Source organism: Macaca fascicularis, chromosome 9 (genome assembly GCF_037993035.2).
Source record: "Macaca fascicularis isolate 582-1 chromosome 9, T2T-MFA8v1.1".
Taxonomy (NCBI): Eukaryota; Metazoa; Chordata; class Mammalia; order Primates; family Cercopithecidae; genus Macaca; species Macaca fascicularis.
This window is the reverse complement of record NC_088383.1, coordinates 67,061,585-67,084,678: the sequence shown is the minus strand read 5'-3', so window position 1 is coordinate 67,084,678 and position 23,094 is coordinate 67,061,585. Positions and strand designations below refer to the sequence as shown.

General features: G+C 54.1%; 1 protein-coding gene across 1 annotated transcript in view; it reads right to left on the bottom strand.

Moving 5' to 3' along the window:
• Nucleotides 1-23,094, bottom strand: part of ZCCHC24 (zinc finger CCHC-type containing 24) — a 63,352-nt gene that overhangs the window by 10,030 nt on the left and 30,228 nt on the right. The window contains exon 3 of the mRNA XM_005565326.4: nt 555-719. Coding sequence (XP_005565383.1) covers nt 555-719 — 165 coding nt within the window. The remainder of the gene's footprint in view (nt 1-554; nt 720-23,094) is intronic.

Below are 23,094 nucleotides of genomic sequence, written 5' to 3'. Positions count from 1 at the left end.
GAGCGCCCCAAGTCCTTATGGCCTCAGGGCATTTGTACCTGCTGTGCCCTCTTCCTAGGATGGCCAGCCCCCAACTTGTGATAGGCCTAGCTTCCCCCTGTCCTCCAGGTCCCCGAGTCAGCAGCACCTCCTCTGAGTGACTTTCCCTGTGCAGCTGCCTGAGGTAAGACCTTCCTAGGAGGAGCTGGCCCCATCCCTCCCACATGCCTGGGCCTGGTGCACACAGCCTCCCTGTTGACACTGGCCGACTGGATGGATCAAGGAAGGAAATTGGAGTTTCCTGCTGTTTCCTGCTGTCCTCACGTCTCTGTCTCACAACAGCAAGCCCTGTTCACTAGTTTTATAATTTGCTGGGATTCTCTGGTCTCAAGATCTTGGTACAGTTGCCCCACCATTCTCCTTCCCTTCCCTTCCCTCCCATTTCAGATGAGACAAGGAAAGAAAGAGTCAACTTAGAGACATATCCCTCGTAGGAGGGAGTAAACTGAGGCCCGGTAAGGGAAAAGTCACCCTCCCGTGGTCCTTCCGAGAAGGCCCCAGCCCGCCCGGCTCACCTGCTTGTGCGGGTACACGTTGATGTGGCACTTGATGCACTCCTGCCCCATGTTGGCCCAGGAGTTCCCGCTCATCCATTTTCTCTTGCACTTGGGACACTTGTACTCACCGAAGCAGCGCTTTTTGCCCTGGTATGGAGTCAGGCCCTCGCCTTTGGGGCGTGCCTACAGGGCAGGAAGCAAACACAGGGGATTGGGGTCCAAAGGCCAAGATGATGCCCCATGGGGTTCCCCTGGCCTCTGCCTCAGTCTTCATGTCCTGTGTCCATGTGTACAGGCCCCTTTTGCCCCCAGTCTAGATAATATCAGGGATGTCCCCAGAGCACAGACAGGATCCAAAGGCTGGGAGACACATGGGGAACAGAAAACAGAGGAGATGGTGAAAAAACAGAGGAGCACGTCTCTTCTAGATTTAAGGAGTAAAGTATTCAGTGGTGGCTGGAAATTACTTCCTTAACTCACACGTCATCAAGGGCAGCTGGTCTCATGGGCCTGCACACAGGCACTCTTTGGCCTACCCAGCAGTGTGCTTTAAAGGGTCATTGAAGAGGCAGTACAAGCGCGGAAACTGGTGGCAGTGCCAATGAGTCTTCCTCCTCCCTGCACCCAGTCAGCTCCTCTACTAGGAGGCAATCCAATGTCCCTCATACCACTCCAAAGGCGGGCCCTGCATTTACAGATGCATATGACATACCAATTTGTACGTACATTCTTTTCCATCATGAAAATGGAAACAGATTATCCATCTGGTTCTGCATCTTCCATTTTAAAACTTTATCTTATTTTGTTTTTTCGAGACAGGGTCTCGATATATTGGCCAGGCTGGACTCAAACTCCTGGGCTCAAGGGATCCTCCTGCCTCAGCCACCTGAGTAGTTGGGACTACAGGTGCATACAGCTGTGCCTGGCTACTGTTTTCTTACTGAATAATACATGTTAGAGTTTTCCCTACATCACTACAAATAGAGCTACTGCATTCGGTTTAACAGCTGCACACAGTATGTATGAGTCCATGCAAGCTCCATAGTGCATGGACCAGTTACTATTTTAGAACATCAAGCTTGTTTCTGTTCTTCCATCATTACAAACAATGCTCTAATGAACAACTTCATATGTGTATCATTTTGCACATGTGTGAGTGTATTTGTGAATATAGAAGTAAAATTGTTGGGTCAATGGGTATGAGCACCACTAATTTTTAAAGAGCAAATTCCCACTGCCCCTCCCCACATACTGCAGGTATCCCAACTTAACATTCCACAACAGCATCAACAGAGTTTTCATTATCACCAATCTAAGAGGTAGAAAATCTTCTCAGAGGAGCTTTGACTTTCATGTCTTTTATTATGAGCAAGAGTGAATTTGCCATGCATTTAAGAATCACTTGTGTTTAATTTGTGAACTATTTGTTCATACTCTTTGTGATTCTTTTTTCCTGCAAGAGTAGCCTAATATTTTTCTTGTTGATTTGTAATTGCATTTTATATATGAAAGAAACAAGCTGTCTCCCACACAGTGTTATTTTAACAGCTTTACTGAGATATAATTCATGTATCTTACATTTTACCCATTTAAAGTGGACAAATCAATTGGTTTTAAGTATATTCACAGAGTTCTACAGTCATCACCACAATCTAATTTTAGAATATCTTTATTGCCCCCCAAAAGTAGCCCTATACCCAGTAATAGTCCTTCCCCATCCTACTCCCACTTCCTTACCCCACACAGCCCTAGGCAGTCACTAATGTACTTTCTGTCTGTCTGGATTTCCCCATTCTAGGTATTTAATATAAGTAGAAACATACAACATTTGTCCTTTTGTGTCTGGTTTCACTTAGCATCATGTTTTCAAGGTTTATTCATGCTACAGCATATGTCAACACTTCAGTCCTTTTTGTTGCCAAATAATATTCCATGGTATGGATATGCCATGTTTTATTAGCCCATTTATCAGATGATAGACATTGGCGCTTTCTCTAATGTTTGGCTATTATGAATAATGCTATTATGAACATTCACATGCAAGCTGCAAGTGTTTTTAAAAGTTGAATGAGTTACCCTAATATTTGCAAATGGGAGATTTCACACAAATACGACCACTCTGATCTAGAATCCCTGCCGGCTGAGGTTAAGGAGTGGCTACCCCATCAGCTTCCTCCACATCACCTCTGCTCCCACCAGCTGCAGCTGAATTTATGTTCTCTACTAGGTCTTCGCAGGCTTTGAGTTGGAGAGGCTTAAATGCAGGCTCTCCACGGTGGCTATTCAAAGTGTGGTCCCCAGACCAACAGCGACAGCGCCACCAGCTTGTTAGAAATGTAGAGTCTCAAGCTCCACCTTGGATCTGCAGAATCAGAACTACATTTTAACAAGAGCCCCAGGGAATTAATATGCCATTACATTAAAGAAGCGCTGGGCTATGAGATGATGTCGCCATAGTAACTTTCCTTGGGGAACTGCCCATTTATGAAGTGGTGCGTAATGGTTAAGGGCACACACTCTGGATCCAGATCCTAGCTCTGGGATCTTGGGTAAGTTACTTCACAAGGATAAGGACAGTAACTACCATATAAGACTGTTCTGAGGATTAAATGAGCTGAGGATTAAATGCAAAACATTTAGAACAGTGCCTCGCACACAAGGCAAAACAGGAATATTAGTGCTATTATTATTATTAATGTAGAACAAAAAGTGGTATATAAAATGGGTACATAGTTTCTTCCTTTAGTAATCATGCCTCTTTGTCCCAGGCGCCATTACTACCACTCGGTGATAGCCTGCTAGAATTTCAGGCAAAACACTAAGGGGGGACATGCGTGCTGAGTGCGCAAACCTAAAGTTAGAAAGTGACACCAACACCACCCTGATCTCCTGGGCCCACTGCCTAAAGTCTTTGGATCCTCAGTGGCCTTCCTGGCAGCTGTAACATTCTTGGGAGAAGTTTCAGCCTGAGTTCCAGGGCAGGGCTGCCCTCAGCACTGGTCAGATCTGAGAGAGGGGTCAGCCACACCCGAGGGAGTGCTCAGTGGGCAGCCAGGGCCCAGGGGCCAGTCAGTTTGTAATAGAGGGGTCAACGTGTGCCTCTGAAGGCACACTGAGCTCTGTTGATCTCAAGTTAGTGGGTGTCCCTCTGACCATTTCTGGTGCCCGCTTCTCCTTCACCTGGGGTCTGGAACCTGTGGCTTCTAAGCCATCCCCTCTATCACAACCCCTCATCTTCCATCATCTGAAATAAAGCACTGGATGAACTCACTCCCCCATGTCTCCCCAGAAGCATCTACGTCTTCAGAGGGGATAAGGGGGCAGGCGTGGGTGCCTCCCTGATGCTGAGGTCTGAGATTCCTTGATTGAAGGTGGGAACTTGGGGACTCTCACCAGCCAGGCCCACTCTGGAGCTGGTTCTGCAGGCCTCTTAGCTTAGGGAGCTCACAGGACCAGGTGCCTGGCCTCACACAGTTGGGGCAAAGGGCAGGGGTCAAGGTACCAGAAGGAGGGGTCAAGTCATTCCAGGACACTGGGCAGAGTGAAGCATGGGGACTGAAGCCACACTGGAGGTGGACTCTGGGAATTTGTTCCCCGAGCCCCTGCTTCAGAAATGAACAGGAAGGAAACCCACGCAGATAAAGGAGACACTGAGTGCGAACTGAAGGGAACAGGAAAATGAAAGAGAAGAGCGAGGGGTGAGCCAGGAAGCATGGACGCACCATGTAATTAGAAAAGCAGCCATCTGGAGCCATCCATCAGGGCGTGTGGGCTGCTTGGCAGGCAAGGGATGGGGCCCCAGCCTCCTGCAGGACCAGACGTCCTCAGCGCACCATTCCCATGGCTGCTGTCAGGCCAGGCACTGGGAGGGCCTGGCTCCAACATGCCATTGCATGGGATGTGGCTCAAATTGTGGTCTCCAGGACCAGATGCCTGCAATGACATCTGGCTCTGCCTGTGACTATCTGGGGGGTTCCTTGTCAAGTTATTCAAACTCTCCGTGCCTTGGTTTCCTCATCTGGAAACCAGGATGATGACAAAGGACCTGCCTCCCAGGGCTGTTGGGATTTGACACATTCATGCGTGTAAAGGTCTCAGCTCAGTTGCTGGCACACTGCAAGTGCTCGGTCACCATTAGCTATTTCGGGGTGATTCTCTTCTTCCTTGCCTGCACTAGGAGAGGGAGCAGAGGTGTCTGAGGTATTGCAGAGGCTAGGGCTGAGGTCCGCAGGCATTAGTCCCAGGAGGATGGTTCCAGAGATGGGAGGGAAACCTGGGAGGGACATCTGGGTCACTCTCTATCCCTGGGTAGGAACGGATTGGCAAGCAAAAGAAGAAACAGCATTAGGCGTCTTCACTTTCTAGAATTCTCATGGAAGGACCATGCTGCAGAAGCTCTGGGGACACTGGTGGCAGAGGTTGAGGAAAGAGGAAAGAGAACTGGCATTAGTGTGGCACCGCCTGTGTGCTGGGCTTTATGCTCAGGACTCCACAGCCCACTAGGCCCCCAACGAACTCTCCTAGAATCCTGTGGGGCAGGGGACATTATCAACCCATTTAACAGATGGTGAAACTGAGGCACAGGGAATGGGTGGGACTTGCCAAAGTGCTTCCAGTGCGTGAAGGGCAGCAGGCTAGGCCCAGCAGGCTCTTCCACAAGGCCACACTTGATTCACCTCTTGTCTGCCATCCCCAAAATTGTCCCCACCATGATGGAGGCTTGTGCTGTTGGGGAGAGACCCCCTAGCAGGAATTTTATAAGAAAATTCCTAGAGCTTCCCCTCAGCCCAGTCCAGTGTCAGGCCTTGGCTGTGACCTCCGTAGAGGTGGCCTGTAGGGCAGGGGTAAAGGCAGTGGATGGAGGAGAAGACAGGACTGTGGGCAGCTCTTAGCAGCGAGGAGCCACTTCCTGGAAGGGTTCAGTCCCGACATTGTTTATGCTTACAAATGAGGGCAGGGCCAAGGGGAGAAGGAATTTCTAACAGAACAAAGGCTTCTCTACTCACCACCCCCCACCCCCCACCATCCCCCAGCCCCGCCTCCTCCCAGAAAGGCACAGCCTCTTCTCATAAACTTCAGCATGAAACAGACGGTAACTGCTGACAGCACTGCAGGGGCCACCACCCGCCCAGTTGGGAAGGATGCCAGGCCTGACCAGGCTCTCCTGACCCAGGCCCCTGCCATGTACCCCTCTGGGGAATGACATCTGCCAGGAGGCTGGGCAAAGCTCACTGGAGCTCAGAAACCACCCCTTGTAGCACAGACAGGCCCTTTGGGGACCCGAGAGGCAAGAGGACTCACTCAAGGACACACTCAGTAAATCTGACTGAGCTCGGGGGAGGGAGGGATCCTCTGACTTCCAGACTGGGGCTTGGATCGTCACAGGAGGGCAGCCTGGGAAGTGGGAAACTGTGGCCAGAGTGGGGGTGGGAAGGAGGAGCCAAGCCAAGGAGCAAAGAAGGCAGCACTGCAGGGCGGGGAAGTGGGAGGGGCCCCCCAGGCAAGCCAGTGGCTGGGGAAGAGATGTGGAGGAGGCTCACACTGGCTGGGCACTTCTTCAGAACGGTTCAGTGTTTTCTTCCCATCCCTGCGTGAAATCTCTTGTGGTTGGCTGGGAGGTGGTGAGCTCCCTTTTACTGGGGGTATGCAAGCAGAGGCTGAGTTAACAAGTATCAGGGAGGCTGCTGAGGGGGCCTTTGCCCTGGTCAGGCAGGTGGATCTGGTGACTCTGGAGGCACTTCCACCTCTACAGTCCTTCCAACCCCCGCATCTGGTAAAGGCCAACCAGGCAGGTGTGCAGACAGGCACTCTGAGATGCTGCTGGGTGGGGACTGAACAGGTATATTTTCCTACTGTATTTCTATATGACAACTTCAAACTTCTGTAAGCCTTCAAACTTTAAACAAATGTGCATTCCTTATCCTAAGCAAATCCATCTCCGGGCGACTATCCCAAGGAAATTATCAGACATGTGGACAAAAGAGATGTTCAGAAATGTCCATTACAGCATGAGTTAGGACAATGTAAATCTGGAATGAGCAAAATATTCAAATACAATGCCTGGGTTCCCTAAATTACGTTGTACCCTTTGGATGAATGACAACAAAGCCATTAAAATAGTTATGGTGATTTTTTTAGGGGTTTGGGAAAATACTTATAAAGAGAGCAGGATAAGCAACCGAAGACAACCGCTGCACAAGAACAGGACTGGCAGGAAAGCAGCCACAAAGGCTGAGAGACACGACTGTTGATGATCTTACTTCTGCAGCTTACTCTCTTTCTTAACGAATGAATTGCCTTTAATGAGTGGGTTACCGTCTTGGAAGAAGATGATAACCAGCCCACTCCCTGCCCCGCAGGGCCCTCCTGCCCCCTAGGGGGCGCACTGTGCTTTCACAAGGTGACAGAAACCCCAGAGATGGTGGCTCTGGCCACACTCCTGCCCCTGCAGGTGCGGACCCTGGGGCCTGAGCACTGGCTGGCCTCAGGCTGCTGGTTCTGTTGGATCATGCTCATGTCCATAGAGCTAGCCGCCCAACCATGGAATGCACTCCCCACCCCTGGGTCCCTTCTGCTCCTTCCATTTTAAGGGAAGTCAGACATGTCCACACACTGTCACGTAACACCAGAGCCTGACTGGTCACTCCTCCCCAGCTGCTTGAAGTCCCATCACGAGTGAGTGATCCTTTAGGGTGAAGCTTGATCTCCTCACCCCTTTGAGACAGTGAATCCCTTTTGCACAGAGGTGACATTGTGGCCTTTGGTTGTTGAGGCAGAGAATCACAGGGACTGGGAGGGGAGCAGGGTGGGCACTGGGAACCTGAGGCTGTGCCCTGCACACCATGATTCCAGGCTTCACTGTGCCCCAGGATGCATGGCCTCTGCTCTCTGGATATGGGTTCCAGCCAGGCCTCGATACCTCCCAGCCTGAGGTAAGTGCCTCACCCCCAGACCTGGCCTTGCCACTCCCATCTGCACAGGGGCGCAGGCCTGTGCCCTGCCAAGCCCTGGGATGGAGAAATCACTGTTGCTCCATCATTGGGTATTTTTGGTCAGGGCCAGGCCCTCTTTATGCCCTGACAACCACCCATGAGCTAAGTACGGTTAGTCCCAGGTTTCAGATGGGAACGCTGACGCATGAAGAGGTTACATGGCTTGCCAAAGCTACACTGTCAGGAAATGGGGCAGTCCAGATCCGAGCCCAAGCCCCTTAACGTGGGCTCACTTTCTAAACTGCTATGCAACATGCCAGGATTGCACAAAGAAGAGACCCACCAAGCCGGGATGGTGAGAAACAGGAAGGGGCCGCTGTTCTCATGGGTCCTGGCACGCTGGGGGCATCCCTTCCCATCTCTGGGCCTCAGTTTTCCCATCTCCAGAATGAGAGGTTGGACTGACTGCTGGGCAGGGTCACTGGCCTCCCAGGAGGCCCATAACTCAGCATGTGCCTGGCAGCCCACTCACGCTCCGCCCTCCCATGGAGCACAAGCCCGGCCCCACCGTGCGTCCAGCTGAGAGGTTCTGGCTGGAGCCAAGAGGAGCAGGGGGAGGAAATAAAGAACAGATGGGCTGCCCGCCGGCCCCTGTCCTGCCTGGTCTGCCCAGTCTGCGTGCTTTCCTGCAGCCCTGCCGCTGAGGTGGCCCTGGGCTCCAGTCTACCTTCCCAGAGAGGAAGATCCCCAGTCTCAGGAGTTTGAGAAAGACTTTCCACTGATGCAGAAACAGAGGTCACAGGGGTGGGGCAACTAGTCCACAGAGGGGGTGCAGGGCTGGCCATGGGCTCACGACCCCAGCCCAGGACCCTCTGTGTGGCCTTGCTGGCCCTTGCCAGAGGAGGCAGAAGGTCCCTGGTCATTCTCCCTAGTGTTTCTCTTTGAGCCTGGGGCAGTGTGGAGTAAACAGGGGATAGAGGTCAGAGGTCCAGGTTGGGCCCTGGCTCTCCCACGCCTGTCTTAGAGCCTCGGTTTTTCTTTTTCTTTCTTTTTTTTTTTTTTTTTTTTTGAGACAGAGTCTTGCTCTGTCACCCAGGCTGGAGTGCAGTGGTGTTATCTCGGCTCACTGCAAGCTCTGCCACCCAGGTTCACGCCATTCTTCTGCCTCAGCCTCCTGAGTAGCTGGGCCTACAGGCACCTGCCACCATGCCCGGCTAATTTTTTGTATTTTTAGTAGAGACGGGGTTTCACCGTGTTAGTCAGGATGGTCTCGATCTCCTGACCTCGTGATCCGCCCACCTTGGCCTCCCAAAGTGCTGGGATTACAGGCGTGAGCCACGGTGCCTGGCCAGAGCCTCGGTTTTTCTATCTTCCATGTGAGGGGGCTGTTCTGGTGGAGCTGGAGACACTAACATTCAATGAGCACCTACAACGTGCCACACGCTTTCTGACCTGACTCTCAAGAGCCCTTTCAATTGACAGGAGAGCAAACTGAGGCACAGAGAGGCCAACCAACCTGCTCAAGGCCACACAGCTGTGGAGACGAAACTTAAACACAATCTGCTGACTACAAAACGACACTTTCCACTGAATGCGCAGCCTCTCCGAGAGACGGTTGAGAGAAAATTAAAGAGAAAGCCTGCTCCTAGGAACACAGCCCCACCTCTGACCTCTGACCATGGCCACCACCTCAATATTCATTTGTTCACCTAATTTACATTGAGCACCCACTCTGCACCAGGCTCTGTGGAAAATTCCAGAAATATGGAAACAAGACAGATGAAGAATATATTGTCTTCATGGAGCTCTCAGTCCAAGGCCTTCCAAAGAGGCCAGCCCTGTGACCCTTTCCCCAACCATGGCCCACACCAGTCACGAACTTCCCCAGCCACGTACTCCCAGGCTCAAGCCCAAGTCGGACTGACACCTGTGAAAACATGCTTGGACTCATGCCCTCAGGCAGAGGCCACACAGACCTCCCAAGTGACAGGCATGGGACCTATGCATGGCACATGAAATTGTCTCTGATCACTGCCACGGCCTCATGAAGTCAGTACTCTTAACCCTAATGACAGATGAGGAAACTGAGGCTCAAGACAGGGGGAGCAAGTCTGCCAAGTGCTGAGCCCCTGGCTTTTCCTTCCCTTCTGTGCTCTGTGGTACTGCTTTAGGGATCAACCAAAGACCTCCACACTCACATGTCCACATGCACGGCTGGGGGAGGCAGGTGGGAGGGCTGCAGCCCTGCAGCCCTACAGCCTGGTCTGGGCAGCTGCAGGCTCCACGGAGGCCCCGGAGGAAGCAGGCGGTCAGAGGGACAGGCGGGCTGGGCCGCGGCCTGCAGGATGCCGGGAGGGAGGAAGGACGCAGCAAGAGGCCACCCAGGGCTTCCTCTGGAGCCTCAAGGGCCTCCTTGTCTGCACACAGCCGTCCTCGCCTCCTTGCCCAGGGCCCCCTCCCCTCTTCTGGGATCCTGCTGCAGCCCAGCATGGGTCCAGAAGGCCTGGCCTCTTGTCACCCCTCCCCCCCCACCCTGTTCCCAGCCCAAAGCCACCGCAAAAATGCCATCCTGATTCCACAACACTAGGGTTTGTCAAAGTGCAGGGAACAATGGGAGCTTTCACAGGGACAGGAAAAGGCCTCAGGAAAACCCTGGGGAGGAGGGCATGGAGTGGGGGTGTGGAGAGGAGGGAAGGGAGATAGAGAGGAGAAAACAAGCGGGAGACAGAGAGATGAGGGAGAGATCCTGGAGAGACGGGGAGTGAGGACGTGATGTTGGGAATGAGGGGCAGGGAGTGAGAGAGTGCCCGTCAGAGCAGATAAGAGGAGAGGGGGGCGACAGGGTGCCCAGGAGAGGCAAGACATGATGCGGAAACAAACCAAAAGGGCTGGGAGACAGAGACATTCGGGGGGATGGGGCCCACAGAGACCAAGGAGCCCCTCCAGGACCCAGAGAGGTGCCAAGCCCCCCAACACTCCGTGCCTCCAGGCCCTGTGCCCGGCCCTGAGGCACCACTGCCCAGAAGGCAGCAGAAGCCCCCTCTCCAAATCCCACCCCAGCTAGGCGATTTGGCGTAATCTCAGGCAAAACTTTTTGGAAAGCAAAGACATTTTAATCACATGAACAGCCACTCCCTAAGTTATCTGTTTCCTGCTCTGGCTTTCCTCCCTTAGCAAACCACATGGATCAGAGTGGAGGGGCGGGAGGGGAAGAGGGGCCGGTCCAGAGGGGTGGAAAGCTTCCGAATCACAGGGATTGCAACAGAGGTTTCCTCCACCGCTGCAGAGACAGGGATTGCTGGCTGCCTTAGTGGGTGGATGGAAGATTTGCAGCCACCCTGCTGTTCGCTGATTGCTGGAGTGGACTCTTGAGTTTGAAAACCATGTGTTGTTTCCAGGTCTTGCACATCCCTCTTTGGGTCCCATTTGCTCAGCAAGTCCTTTCTTCTGACTGCACCCCTCTGTCCTGCTGCAGTCACCGGCCGAGCTGGGCCAGGCAGAGTCTCCTCGAATACTTAAATGAAGGCCCACTTCAAGTTTGGGCCTCACCGCAGAGCTGAGACAAAACACTGAAGGCATTCAGGCCCCTTCCCCCCCTGGCCCCAGCTGACCTTCCACCCACAGCGCTTACACTCCAATAAAGAAAAGTCGCTCCCCGCAGGTGACAAGTTGCCCATCTGTGCCTTTTTCTTGCTGTTCCCTGTACCCAACACTTCACCAGTGAACGGCCATGTACCCTTCAAGAGCAAGCTCCAGGGGTACCCTGGTCTCCCTGGCCCAGAGAGGGCTAATGCCCTGCTTGGGAGCTCACCCCACTGCCAAGTCCCAGGCTGGCTGCTGTGGAGCCAAGAACCCACCTGCTGCCTTACCCTGGAGAAGGCCCTCTCCCTGAACTTCCAGGGGACTTTGTGGTCTGCACCACACACTTAGCTCCGGGAAAGGCGAGAGACATGATCTGCCCTAGGTCATGTCCTGCCCTGACCCAGCCTCCAGCTTGCCAAACTCAGAAATTTCATCCGAAATTTAAAAGAAATTCCCCAAACTGCCATCTTGTTTTCCACAAGCCTCTCCGTGTGCTGTGGTCAGGCACGCCCTCCACACCTCTCACTTCTATGGGAGCACTAGGCTCAGGCTGGGACTCAGAATCCATCGGCGGCTGGAGGGGACACCAGGAGTGGCAGTGCCTGCAAAGGGTGAGGTGTGAGGTGGACAGCAGAGGTTAGGGCAGGGCGGAGGTCACACAGATAGGAGGTGGCAGTGCCGGGGCTGATTGTGGCGTGGGCTCTGTCCACTCCCAGGATGCCCCCTTGGGCTACGCTGAGCACCCTGGAAGGCTGTCTTGAGCTAGCAGTGCCATTTGCACAGGGCAGCTGGCCCCTGGCTCTGTGTCTGAAGGCGTCCCTGGCAAGGCCTGGCTAGACACGGCTGTGACCAGCCCAGCCGTCCCTGGCTGGAGGGAAGGTGGTGGGTCAAGAGGTAGAAAGGCCTCAGCCTGGAGTGAGGCTTTGGGTGTGAGGGCCACAGCCCTGGGAGGAGGGGACAGGGGAGCTCAGCTCAAAATAGTGATGGGGGAAGGGTGTGCAGGGTGGCCAAGTGCCAGAACAGAAATCTGATCTGTCCTGGCCAGTGAAATGCTGAAGTCAGCAGTTTGGGGCCACTCTGGCAGAGGCCTGGGGGCTGGGGCCCCCACTGCTGCCTGGCAAGAGGCTGCGGGCCTGACTTCCAGCCTCGAAAAACCCTCACATAAATCACCTCCTCTCTCTGGGGTTCGATCTCCTCATCTGGCCAGTGATGGGTAGAAAGAGAAGCAAACTTTTCACCTCTGGGTGAGCGCTGGAGCTCACGGTGCTTAGGAGACTATGACAACCACAGACAGGGGTGGAGAGTGCTGAGTCTCCCCTGCGTGCTGGGGCTGGCCACGCACAGAACCTGTAGGTAGCTTCATTGTGATCCCATTTCCAGGTGAGGAAATAGAGGCCCAGAGAGGTTAAGTCACCTGTCCAAGGTCACACAGCAAATAAGCAGCAGGTTTCGAACCATGGCCTTTCTGGCTGTTGCCCAATTCCCTCATTGCTGAGTGAGCTATCGGAGGTCCAGAAGGCCATGGACAGGTACAAAGGACACCTGTGGCACCTGTTCTTCAGGTGGGGGTGGGGGTGCTCTGCAGAGGAAGAGCTGCTCTTACGTGACTTTTACAGGGGGTCGCAGGGAGGAAGGAAGCCTCACATTTCCCACCCCTGCTGACCCTGCTTCTTCACCAAGGGGCTGGAAAGACATTCCCAAACTGACCTTTCTGCACTGTCCCCAAAGGCAATGGTGTTCTGTGCAGGAAGTTCTACAGGAAACAGGATGATAGAGTGTCCCCAAATGGTCACTTCCCCTGCCTGGGCCCCAGGTCCCTGGCTCTAAAACCCTTACAGCTCCTGCTATGTGTGGGGTTACCTCCACCAGCCATTTCGTCCTCCCTTTAACCCCTACAGATGAGGAATCCAAGGCACAGAGAGGTTAAGAGATTTGCCTGAGACCACACAGCCAGGAAACAGCAGAGCTGGGATCCAAACCCAGGCCTGACTGACTGCTGCAACACTGCATGCCTCCTACGTGGCCTTGAGCTCTGACCTTCTCATTGCCCTTGTCTGTGGACAGCCCCACAGGACAATAATCCCGCTGGTGCGCTGAAAAGGGAGGAGAAGGAGAAGGGGCTGGCTGGTGGTACTTGTTTTCATACCCACCTTTACACACCTCAATCTCACTCCCTGGCACACCCTGCCTCCCAACCAAATCCAGTGGAAGCTGCACTTCCTCCTGGAAGCCTCCTTGACTGCCCTGCCTGCAGGGACCCTTCTGGTCTGTGCCCCCTTGCCCCAGGGCTCATCTTGTCACTCTCTGTGCCACAGGGCCACCCTAGGACCCCCTCCACACCTACTGAAGGCAAGTTGGACACACGCCCTACAACCCGTGTGCACATACGGCCTCTTTGCTAGGGTCTGAGACAGCGCCTTTAAAGTGCTGATGGGGTGGAGCACCAGCCAGGTGCAGACTTGCCCCCAGGGAGCGCCTGTCCCAGAGGAGCACTCAGTGGTGTGGGAGCCAGGCTGACCATTGCACAGTAACCGTACCACACACAGGGCTGGGAGTGCCAGTCCACATTCCCCAGCAGGAAGCGAAGGTTCATTCTGAAGCCACACGGCTGTGCTCGTTTTTCTGATCCCAGATTCCAGATTCCTGAGCCCCTGCTTCTAGAGCACGCATTGTTCTTCGCTCATAAGAGCACGCACAGGACCATCGGGGCATTGGTACACTGCACGCTGCTGCCCTAGCCCTGGAGTCTCAGAATCAATAGGTCTGGGGAGGCCTGAGAACCAGAGTGTCTCACAAATGCCCGGGCGATGCAGCTGCTGCTGGTCTGGGGACCCACCTGGGGAGCCACCGCCCCAGGGATCCTGATCACAGTCTGTTAAAGTCCAATCAGATACTGTCACCTCGACGCTGCCCCCATATGCCCATTCTACAGCCCAGGAAACTGAGGCACAGAGACGGCAAGTGACTTGCTCAAGCCATACAGGAAGTTAGGGTCAGAGCTGGGAGTGGAGCACAGGGTTCCTAACCCCAGGAGCTGGGCTGGTTGCAGGACAGTGAGGCTGCTGTGCTTGAGCAGGGAAACAGTCTGGATTGGGGGAGAAAGGGCCATCTCTTTAAAAGCAAGACCGGTGGTGGTGTTGGTGGCGGCGGGGTACTGGGGAGGGCTGGCCTGGCTCTCCTGGCCCAGCCCCAAACCTGTGACTCCTCGGCATCTGGAAACCATCACTGGGAACAATGATCGTGGAGCAGGAGGTCGGGCTGCTCAGGGGCTCTAGCCCTGTCTGTTCAGGAAGGCAAAGGAACACAGAGCCCGCAGGCACCTCCTGCCCCCACCTCCACCACTGATGTTTGCCTTGGCACCAACACACACAGCTCCCAGTGGGCCCAGCTGTCGGGAAAAGTCAGCCCCTGAGCTACAGATGTGGAGGCTTGTGGCAAGATTGGGTGCCCAGAAGCCTGGACAGAAGCCCGTTGACGCCAGCTTAGCTCCCTGCTCTGCCTGCACAACTCCTGGCTTATGATTATAGCACTCTGGGCCTCAGTTTCCCTGCAGGGAGCTCAGGGACTACCCAGGTTAGGCTAGCTGCTTACTATATAGTGGCATGTATCTGACCAGCTTGATGCCTGGACCCCAGCTGTCCCCAGGGATCCCGCTTGTCCTCTGTAGGCCAAGCAACCAGCCAGGGAGCAGGGAAAGCTTTGGAGCACCAATCGCCACGTGCATTTACTTCCTCTCCACGTGTGCCTCGACAACTATGAATTAGGCACCCACAAGGCACTGGAGGGGGGTGGTTAACAATACAGATGCAACCCCGGCCCCCATGAACTTACAGCCAGGCGTGGAGGAAAAGAAAAGTAAGTATCCCATTCAGATCATTAAAGCTGTGATGAGAGCTATGAAGAAATGGGGTGCCGTGGCAGAGAAGAATGGGGATCCCCTCTTCAGAGTGGGAAGCCACACAGAAGGTCTGTTCAGGGTAGTCAACCATTCCCGGTCTCTGATGGTTCACAGCCTAAACTGCGTAAGGTGGGTGTTTCTGATCTCCTTCCTGACCCAGCCCCTGACCCAGTCCCAACACACTGCCACCAACAAGCTCTGTGACCTGCGGTAAGCCCCTTCCCTGCCTGGGTCTCAGTGTCCCCATCTGTCCATGATGGGGGGATAAAGTAAAATCAGGAAAGGCAAATACTTCTCCCTGTGTGTCCACTCGTTACTTGCCACCAAACCACTGTGGTGTAAAGGATTCTGCAGCTACATCCAAGCTCAACAGGCAAGAATGGTGTGATTTTCGTGGTACCTGCCCTGCCATGGCCAGGGGAAGCAGGAACACATGACTTGTGTTGGCATTCCTGACCTAGATGATCCCTAAAGATCCTTCCAAAGCAAATAGTTCCACGAGTAGACGGCACACAGGCTTGAGAAGTGGACAGAGTCCAATCCTGGCCACTGCTTCTGCACACCTGTGGGGCTGTAACAGAGGCTAGTTTTTGCCAGGCTTGGGCCACTTGGGGGGTGTGCCTTCAAAGCACGACTCTGGCTGCGGAAGCTCTTTAGAAATGTGACTCTTCCTCCAGGGAGCCTTCCCTACCAGCACTCCTAGCAGACATCTCTCCTGCCCTCCAGGGACCCCCGCACCTTATGGATCTCTGTAGGAAGCACTTAGGATGCATCCCTCTCAGCTCTTGTGTCTATCACTTCCTTCCCTGCCCTCTCCTCAGGGACAGAGACTCTGTAGAGGTCCCCTCTGATTCCCTGGGCCCAGCGTGGGTCTGGCATAGGACAGGGGGCTCTGGGGAGCAGGTGAAGGACAAGTGACCATTTGGACATGACTATCAGCCTGAGAGAAGTAGCTGGAGGAGAAAGCCAGAGGGGTAGGGGAGGTGTGGGGATGCGGCAGGCAGCGGCTTGGCAACTTCCTGGGCAAGCACGCTGGTCACTGTTCCTGGTCCTCAGTGTGGCTATTGTCCCTGATGGTCCAGAGAACGGGCTCAATAGGGCCTCTGTCCCTCCCTGAGCAGGCTGGCCTAGCTCAGTGGTGTCCCACCCGGGCAGCTGGAAGGCGAGGGCCGACACTTCCTGTCCCCACTGCCAGTGTTTGGAGGAACAGGGGGAGGAAGGGGACTCTCAAGACAAGCACCCATCTGTGTCCCCTAGAGAAGAGCTGCCCAGCTGGGGGGAGGAGGCGGGAGAAGGGAGAGCAAGGCAGGGGATGTGTTCAACACTGTGCCTCCGCCCCTCCCCTCCCAGCCAACTCTCCCTCTGAGCTGGAGCTGTCAGGAGGCCCATTTTGGCCCTCTTGCTCTTCCTCAAACAAGCCAAGCACATCTGTGCCTCACTCAGGGCCTCTGCACTTGCTGTTCCCTCTGCCAGGAATACCCTTCCCCCAGATGCCCACACCACTTGCTCCTGCTTCATTTGTCTCTATTCAAGTTGTCATGTCCTCAGAGACACCGTTCCTGACAACTGTCTTTGAATATGATCTACCAGCATAGCATATCCATTGGTGTCAATTTCTTTACTATTTATCATCCTGCAAGACTGGGAACTGCATTCTTTCCTCATCTTTCTTGTTCACTATGAAATGTCCCATGCCTGGAGCAGTGCCTGGCACATAGTAGGTACTCAATAAATACATGATGACCAGTCAGACAAAAGTAGCATGCTTGAACACAGATCTGGCCTTCTGGATGTGCTCAGGATGAGCGGAGCCCCATGTTCTGGGAGCATCTGGCCAGAGTGGCTGGGGAGGAGTGACGTCACAGTGGAAAGGGCCCTGTGGGGCTGGAGCAGCCTGTGCAAAGGGCTGGACCACATGAAGCATGGAGGGCTTGAGGCTTACAGGCCAGGCCACTCCAGGTCTTGGACCATATCATAGAGTTGGATGTCAGCCCAGGAGTATGGGAAGCCAGGGAAGCATTGAAAATGCGAAAGTCAGCCTGGCATTGTGAGATCTCTCTGGCTGGTGAGTGGACAGAGGGGTTGGACATGAGGAGACCAGTTAGGGAGGTGCTGCCACATTGCTGGGGAGAGGCAGTGGGGGTGTGGTCTGGGGAGGGGTGGCAGAGGGGAGAAGGGTGAGAGACCCCTGAGATGGCAGGAGGTTGAGTCAGCAGCACTTGGGCTAGCCTTGGGGGAGGAGAGCGAGGGCTTGAGAGCAACTCCCAGGTGTGTGGCCTCAATCATCTGTAGGGCTGTGGGGGCTGAGGCAGGAGCTCCCCTCTTGGCCCGTGGCTGCCCTGGCTCTGACTGGGGAACAAGGCCGGGATGGGACAAGGGAAGGTGATGACGGTGTCCTGTGCCGGCATGAAGGATGGAAGGAGGACTGGCCGTCACCGGACAGCAGGCAGCAGTGATGGATGGCAGCCTCATGATAACTGTCTGCCCTGGCTCCTGTCCTCAGGAATCCCCTATAAACCTGTCACGTGAGCCTGCTCAAGGTGCCCTTGCGGGCATGGTCCACTCTAAAGCTGATGTGAAAATCACCTCGGGGCTGGTAAAAAGAGGCCTTGACCTCTGTTCTTAGCTTTACAGTCTAATGTGGCCAGGCACCCTGGCATGGTGCTGTAATTAAACACACACACTGCCCTGCAGGTGAGCAAATAGGCTCAGAGCAGGAACCACGTGAACACAGGCTGCGGTGGCAGGCCAGGGCTTTCCCCACTGTTCCAATTATTCCACTGCTGGGCCCCGAAACAATTCTTTGGAGCCATGAAGGAGGACTCAATGGAAGGGGTGTTGAGTCTACAGCGGAAGAAAACCCAGGAGGGAGAGGATGGAACCAGAGTCTAGAGGGAAAGGCAGCCCCAGCCTCCCAGCGCTCAGTGTGTGCGGCATGTGCACAGAGCAGGACTGCCAAGGTCTCATTCCACTGCCCACGGGTGCCCCACTTTACAGAGGAGGAGGCCGAGGCCAGGGGATGCCCAGCCCACACAGTCGTGAGAGGCAAGGCCAAGCTCAGGCCTCCTGGGGTCCCAGGCCAGTGCTGGGGAGAGTCTGAAGCAACAGTGGGGATAGAAGAAGGGTCAGGAGACCTCCGGGAGGCCTCGGCCCCTCCTGGAGCTGCCATGCTCAGCCCTGGGACCCTACCATCCCACTCTGAGAAGGTTTCTTAGTCCCAAAGGCCTGCTCTGCCAGGGCAGGACCCCCAGCAAGTCCACCGTCCCAGTCCCTGGAGCACCCTACATGTGCCCCTTACGGAGCCCTGGCTGTCTCTCCTGCCCTTCCCTGGCTCCCAGAAGCCCAGAAGGCCAGAATCTTGCGAGTGGGAGGAACCACGTGGGGAGTCTCGGCATGTAGAAGCCCTGGAGAAAGGACTTCCTGCTACTCCTCCACAGGGGGCATTGAGCCTGTGCCCTGAACTGGGTCTGGGTGGGCACAGGTCTGCAGCCGCACACGCACACATGCATGCACGCACACAGGGAGCAAGCGGAATGCACCGTGGCATGACCTGCCAACTCCGTTTTCAGTCAACTGACAAGGAATTGAGTGGCTAAGGCGGAGCTGCCGCTCCAGAACCCCAAGGGAGGCAGCTCAGGAGCTTCCCGATAAGCTCCTGGGTCCCCTGGCCTTGGCAGCAGCCTGCAGAAGCATGAGCCTCTGTGCAAGTGTGCACAGGCTTATCGGTGAGGGACGGACATGCCCTTGTACACCCTCGCCTGTCGGCAGCCCCATGTACGTACATGGTGTGGGTGGCCGTGCAGAGCCCTGTGCGCTCCACCCATCTCCAGGCCCTGGGCAGCCACAGGCAGCTCTAGATTTCTAAAAGTGATAAAATAGCCACATGGAAAATTGGAAGAATCCCACCGAGGGAGGAGAACATGCAACCATTCGCATCTGTTCTAGAAAATGTCTTTCTATTTCCCTGGCCATGGACTGCCTGCAGCCATGTAGAGAGATGGCCACCATCCATCATGTGGCCCTGCATCCCCTCTTTTAGCTGAGTATGAAGTGAAAGAGAGCTCTGGCTGTGCAGTCCTGGAGACCCGGGTTTGAATCCCAACTTAGCCATTACTGGCAGCAAGAGCTTGGACAAGCCTCAGTTTCCCCATGTAAGTAGGGATAATAAGACCGATCGGGCAGGCAGTCAAGAAGCTTTAAGGAGTTCGTGAGTGCCAAGCACATGGCTGGAATTCAGTTAACAATAGCCACCATCACCATTATCATCACCATTTTATGGACACCTGCCTAAATCTCAGGTGTTCAAGGCCTTTGGACTCTATCTCCTCTACCTGCCAACCTTCTGAAAACCCAGGAGAGTCTGAAATCCATCATTTTACCTCTGAAGGATTATAAGGAAGTCTACCCGGCCACCTTCAACAAACACAAGCCACTCGTCCAAAATGGGTTCAGTGCTGAGGGGACCAGTGGGTGGTGGATGTGACCAGCCTCTGCCCCTCCCCTCCCAGCATGCTAGGTTTTCCCCTGGGGTCTCATTTAATCCTCACAGTAACTCCGTCAGTTACCATCCACCGGCCCACAGTATGGAGAGGCCCAGAGAGGTGGAGAGACTTTCTCAAGGTCACACAGTGAGTGAGTGGTGGAACCCCTCCCTATGCCTAACTCTTCAGCCCAGCCTCTGCCTCCTGGCCTCTGAGCCTGACATGCGCTGGCACAAGGCAGGCACCCGTTCTGGGGGAGTGAAACGGAAGACTGTGGTCAGGCAGGCAGGAAACAGCCAGGAGATCATGCGGGGGCAGGGGGAGCCTCTCCTGGGCCTGGCAAAATCCGCCAGGCTACAGGCTTTAAATGTGTAATCCTGAGTCGCAGGACTGGTCCCTGTCCCCTTGGAGGGACCTGAAAGTCAGCTATAGAAAGCTGATGGTTCTGTGCAGAAAGCCAGATCTGGGCCCCACTAGCTGGAAAGGATCGTGCAATGACAGCTGGGAGTTCAGGGCCCTGGGTTTGGATGCCAGCTCTATCAGGCATGTCACCTCCTCCTTCTGGGCCTTAGTTTTCCCATCTGGAAAAAGGGTATATGTGCATGTGCATGTATATGTGTGTGTGTGTGTGTGTGTGTGTGTGTGTGTGTGTGTGTGTGTGTGTGAGACAGAGAGACAGTTAGTTTAGGGAGCTGCTTTGGATATGATAGCCTCTAATGTCTGAGCCAGTCTGACACAGAGAATTGACAGCTTTGCTGTGAGATGGGTGGATGCAAGCAGCAATTCGGGGATGCGGCTGCATGTCCACCTGCTGCCCTCCTTGCCACATGGCCACATGTGCCCCTCACACTTGCTCCACCTTCCAGTCCTTTACAGCCAGTGTTGGAGGAAGAGCCAAAGAAGTGAGAGCTCTGTGGGGTCTCTGTTCTCTCCACCCTTGCCCCTTCCCCCAAGACAGGTCCTCCAGGCCAAGGAGGTGAAGGGTCATGCACCCAGGCTTATACAATCACCACCTTGTCTCGAGGAGACAAAGACTGGGCCCAAGCCTTGGTGGCCAACTGCCCAGATGGAATGACAGGTCACAGAGTTGCTGAATTTAGAATTTTAAAAAACATGAGTGCCACGGTAGCTTAAGTTCTTGGAGTCTCTAGAATTTGGGATAATGTGTTGGAATTACAGACATGTAGAATCTTCATTTTAGAGAAGAATAATAACTGCACATTGGAACACAGAAACACGTGGAAGTTTCAGAAGCACGTACTTTAGGTATATAGAATGATTATAGAATCTCACACTCTTAAAGTCACAAAACCAGAACACTCAAGTGTCAGAATCCTCCGTCGTGGGAAGCTTCACTTCCCAGAATAATAAAGCTGCAGTCACACGATCTAGGGAATCTGAGATTGAACATCTGGAACCTCTGGATACTGGAACCTCTTGAATGTTCATTTGGGAGTCTCCCGGAACCTTGTAATCTTGCATTCCCCGGACCTCAGGAGGATAATTGTGGTTATGATCACCTGCAACCCCCACAGCTGCCATCTCAGACCTGGCAATGGTGCTTTTGCCCAGCTGCACATCAGAATCACCTGGGGAGCTAGGAAAATGCCCATGGCCAGGCCTACCCTGGATCTACTGAATCCAAATTTCTAGCACCAAAAACCAAACCAAAACAAAAAAACCCAGCTGGTTCTAATGCGAAGCCCCAGTTGGGAATCACTGATCTTGTCTAATAACCTCTCCTCCATTTACACATAGGGAAACAGAGACTGCAAGTACCTGGCCTAAGGATACACAGTGCTGGTCTCCAGGCTCTTCATCAGTGTCAGGCCTCCCGAGCCTCTACTTGCTTTCTCTACCTGGACTCTTTGGGTTCCAGGGTTCCTGTCCCTGACTCACCGCATCTGTCTCAGAGGACTTCTGCCCCTGGGGTATTCCTAATTATCTTGGGTACCACGAAGCCTGAGACAGAGTGAGACACACAGAGTTGCTAGGCTCACAAAGCCAGCCCCTCCCGACCTCCCACTGACATGCTCAAAACCTCCAGGTTGCTTCAAGAGATGTTGCTAAGGTCATCAAGGTCACTCCCCAGTCTCCAGGAAGGCCTGCAATGAAGAGGGGTCCCAGACACAGGGAATCAGAAGCCAGGGCTCCTTGCTGTGTGACCTTAGATGAGTCCCTCGGCCTCTTGAGGACAAAATGGTCTCAGGGCAGGATGGCGGGCAGAGGACCTCTGGGAATCCGTTCCAGCTCTGCCTCTTGACCTCACACACACTGGCCACACATTTAAGGGACGCCTTCAGTGTCCTTGGCTGGCTTGCTCCTGATCAGTTGGGACGTTGCTTCTTATTTCTAACCTGGAACATTCCAACTGCGGTTTCAACCTTTTGCCCTCCTGTGTGAAGATGGAGACTATCTGGTACAAATGCCCTTTGCTTGTTCAGAAGAAATCCCTAGCCCTCCTGAGCCCAGGCTGAGGTTACCCCCTCACTCCTCCCGCACCCTGTCCCAGGTCTGAAAGGCCTTGCTGATTCTGGTGGCAGTTGCACCCCCAACAAATGAAGTTGGTCTCATCAGAGGTTGTTGGAGTGACAGAGGCTGTTAGAGCCTCTGCCCAACTTCAGCTTAATTCTGACGCACTCATATCTCCTAAGCAGTTAAACAGGGCAGGCGTCTGGCTGGGTCATGGCATTTTCTCCAAGATGGGAATTTCCTGCCAAGAACCCCTTGTAGGCTACGGGAAGAAGGCCCAAGAGGCAGCGTCTAGGAATGGGGAACTGGGAAGCTAGAAATTCTAGACCAGTGTTTCCCATGGGCGATGGGGGAAGCTTGCGAAAATGCAGACTCTGATCCAGCAGGACTGGGGTGGGGCCTGAGGCCCCGGGCAGCGCATTTTTGATAAGCTCCAGGTACTGCCACTGCTGCCGGTCCACTGACCACACTTTTAGGCAAAGCCTTTAGATGTTCATAAATAAAAGTATTTTTATTCCTACAAAGCTCTTTTGTTCAGCTTGACTTTCATCACTTCCAGCTTTGTTAGCTCATGAGACCCACACGGCAGCCTAGAGGGACAGGATGTATATTGCTGTGTCCACTGCACAGAAGGGGAAACTGAGGTATGGCAAGGGCAATGGGCTTATTCAAGGTCACCCACTTGGCTCTGCTCCTTCCTCTAAACTCCTCACCTATGGCTGGTTTGAACCAAACGTCTTGGTAATGAGTGGCCTCACTGAGTGACTCCTTGTCTTGCCTCCAACTCAACTGTGTGGTCTGAGGCTGCTGGGGGTGACTAGGCGGCCCATGATGAACTGCGCTTGCTCCCTGTAGCCTGAGCTGGTGGGATAGGGTGGGGAGAAGGGGATTAGAAATCACCCAAGGCTCAAATCCTAGCCATGCCCTTGGCTCCTCTGTGACCCTGGGCGAATCCCTTGACGTCTCTGAAGACATCAGTGATGTGCACCATGGCTGGTACGTGGAGGATGCTCAGTCAACATTAGCTTCCTGCCTTTCTTTCCTCGTCCACATCCTGAGTCTTGTTCATTTCTTCCTTTCTTCTGCACATATTTATGACAGCACAGCCTCTGAAGCAAGACTGCTGGGGAACACGTCCAAGCTGTGTGACCCTGGGCAAGTCACTCTCTGTGCCTCAGTTTCCTCCTCTGTGC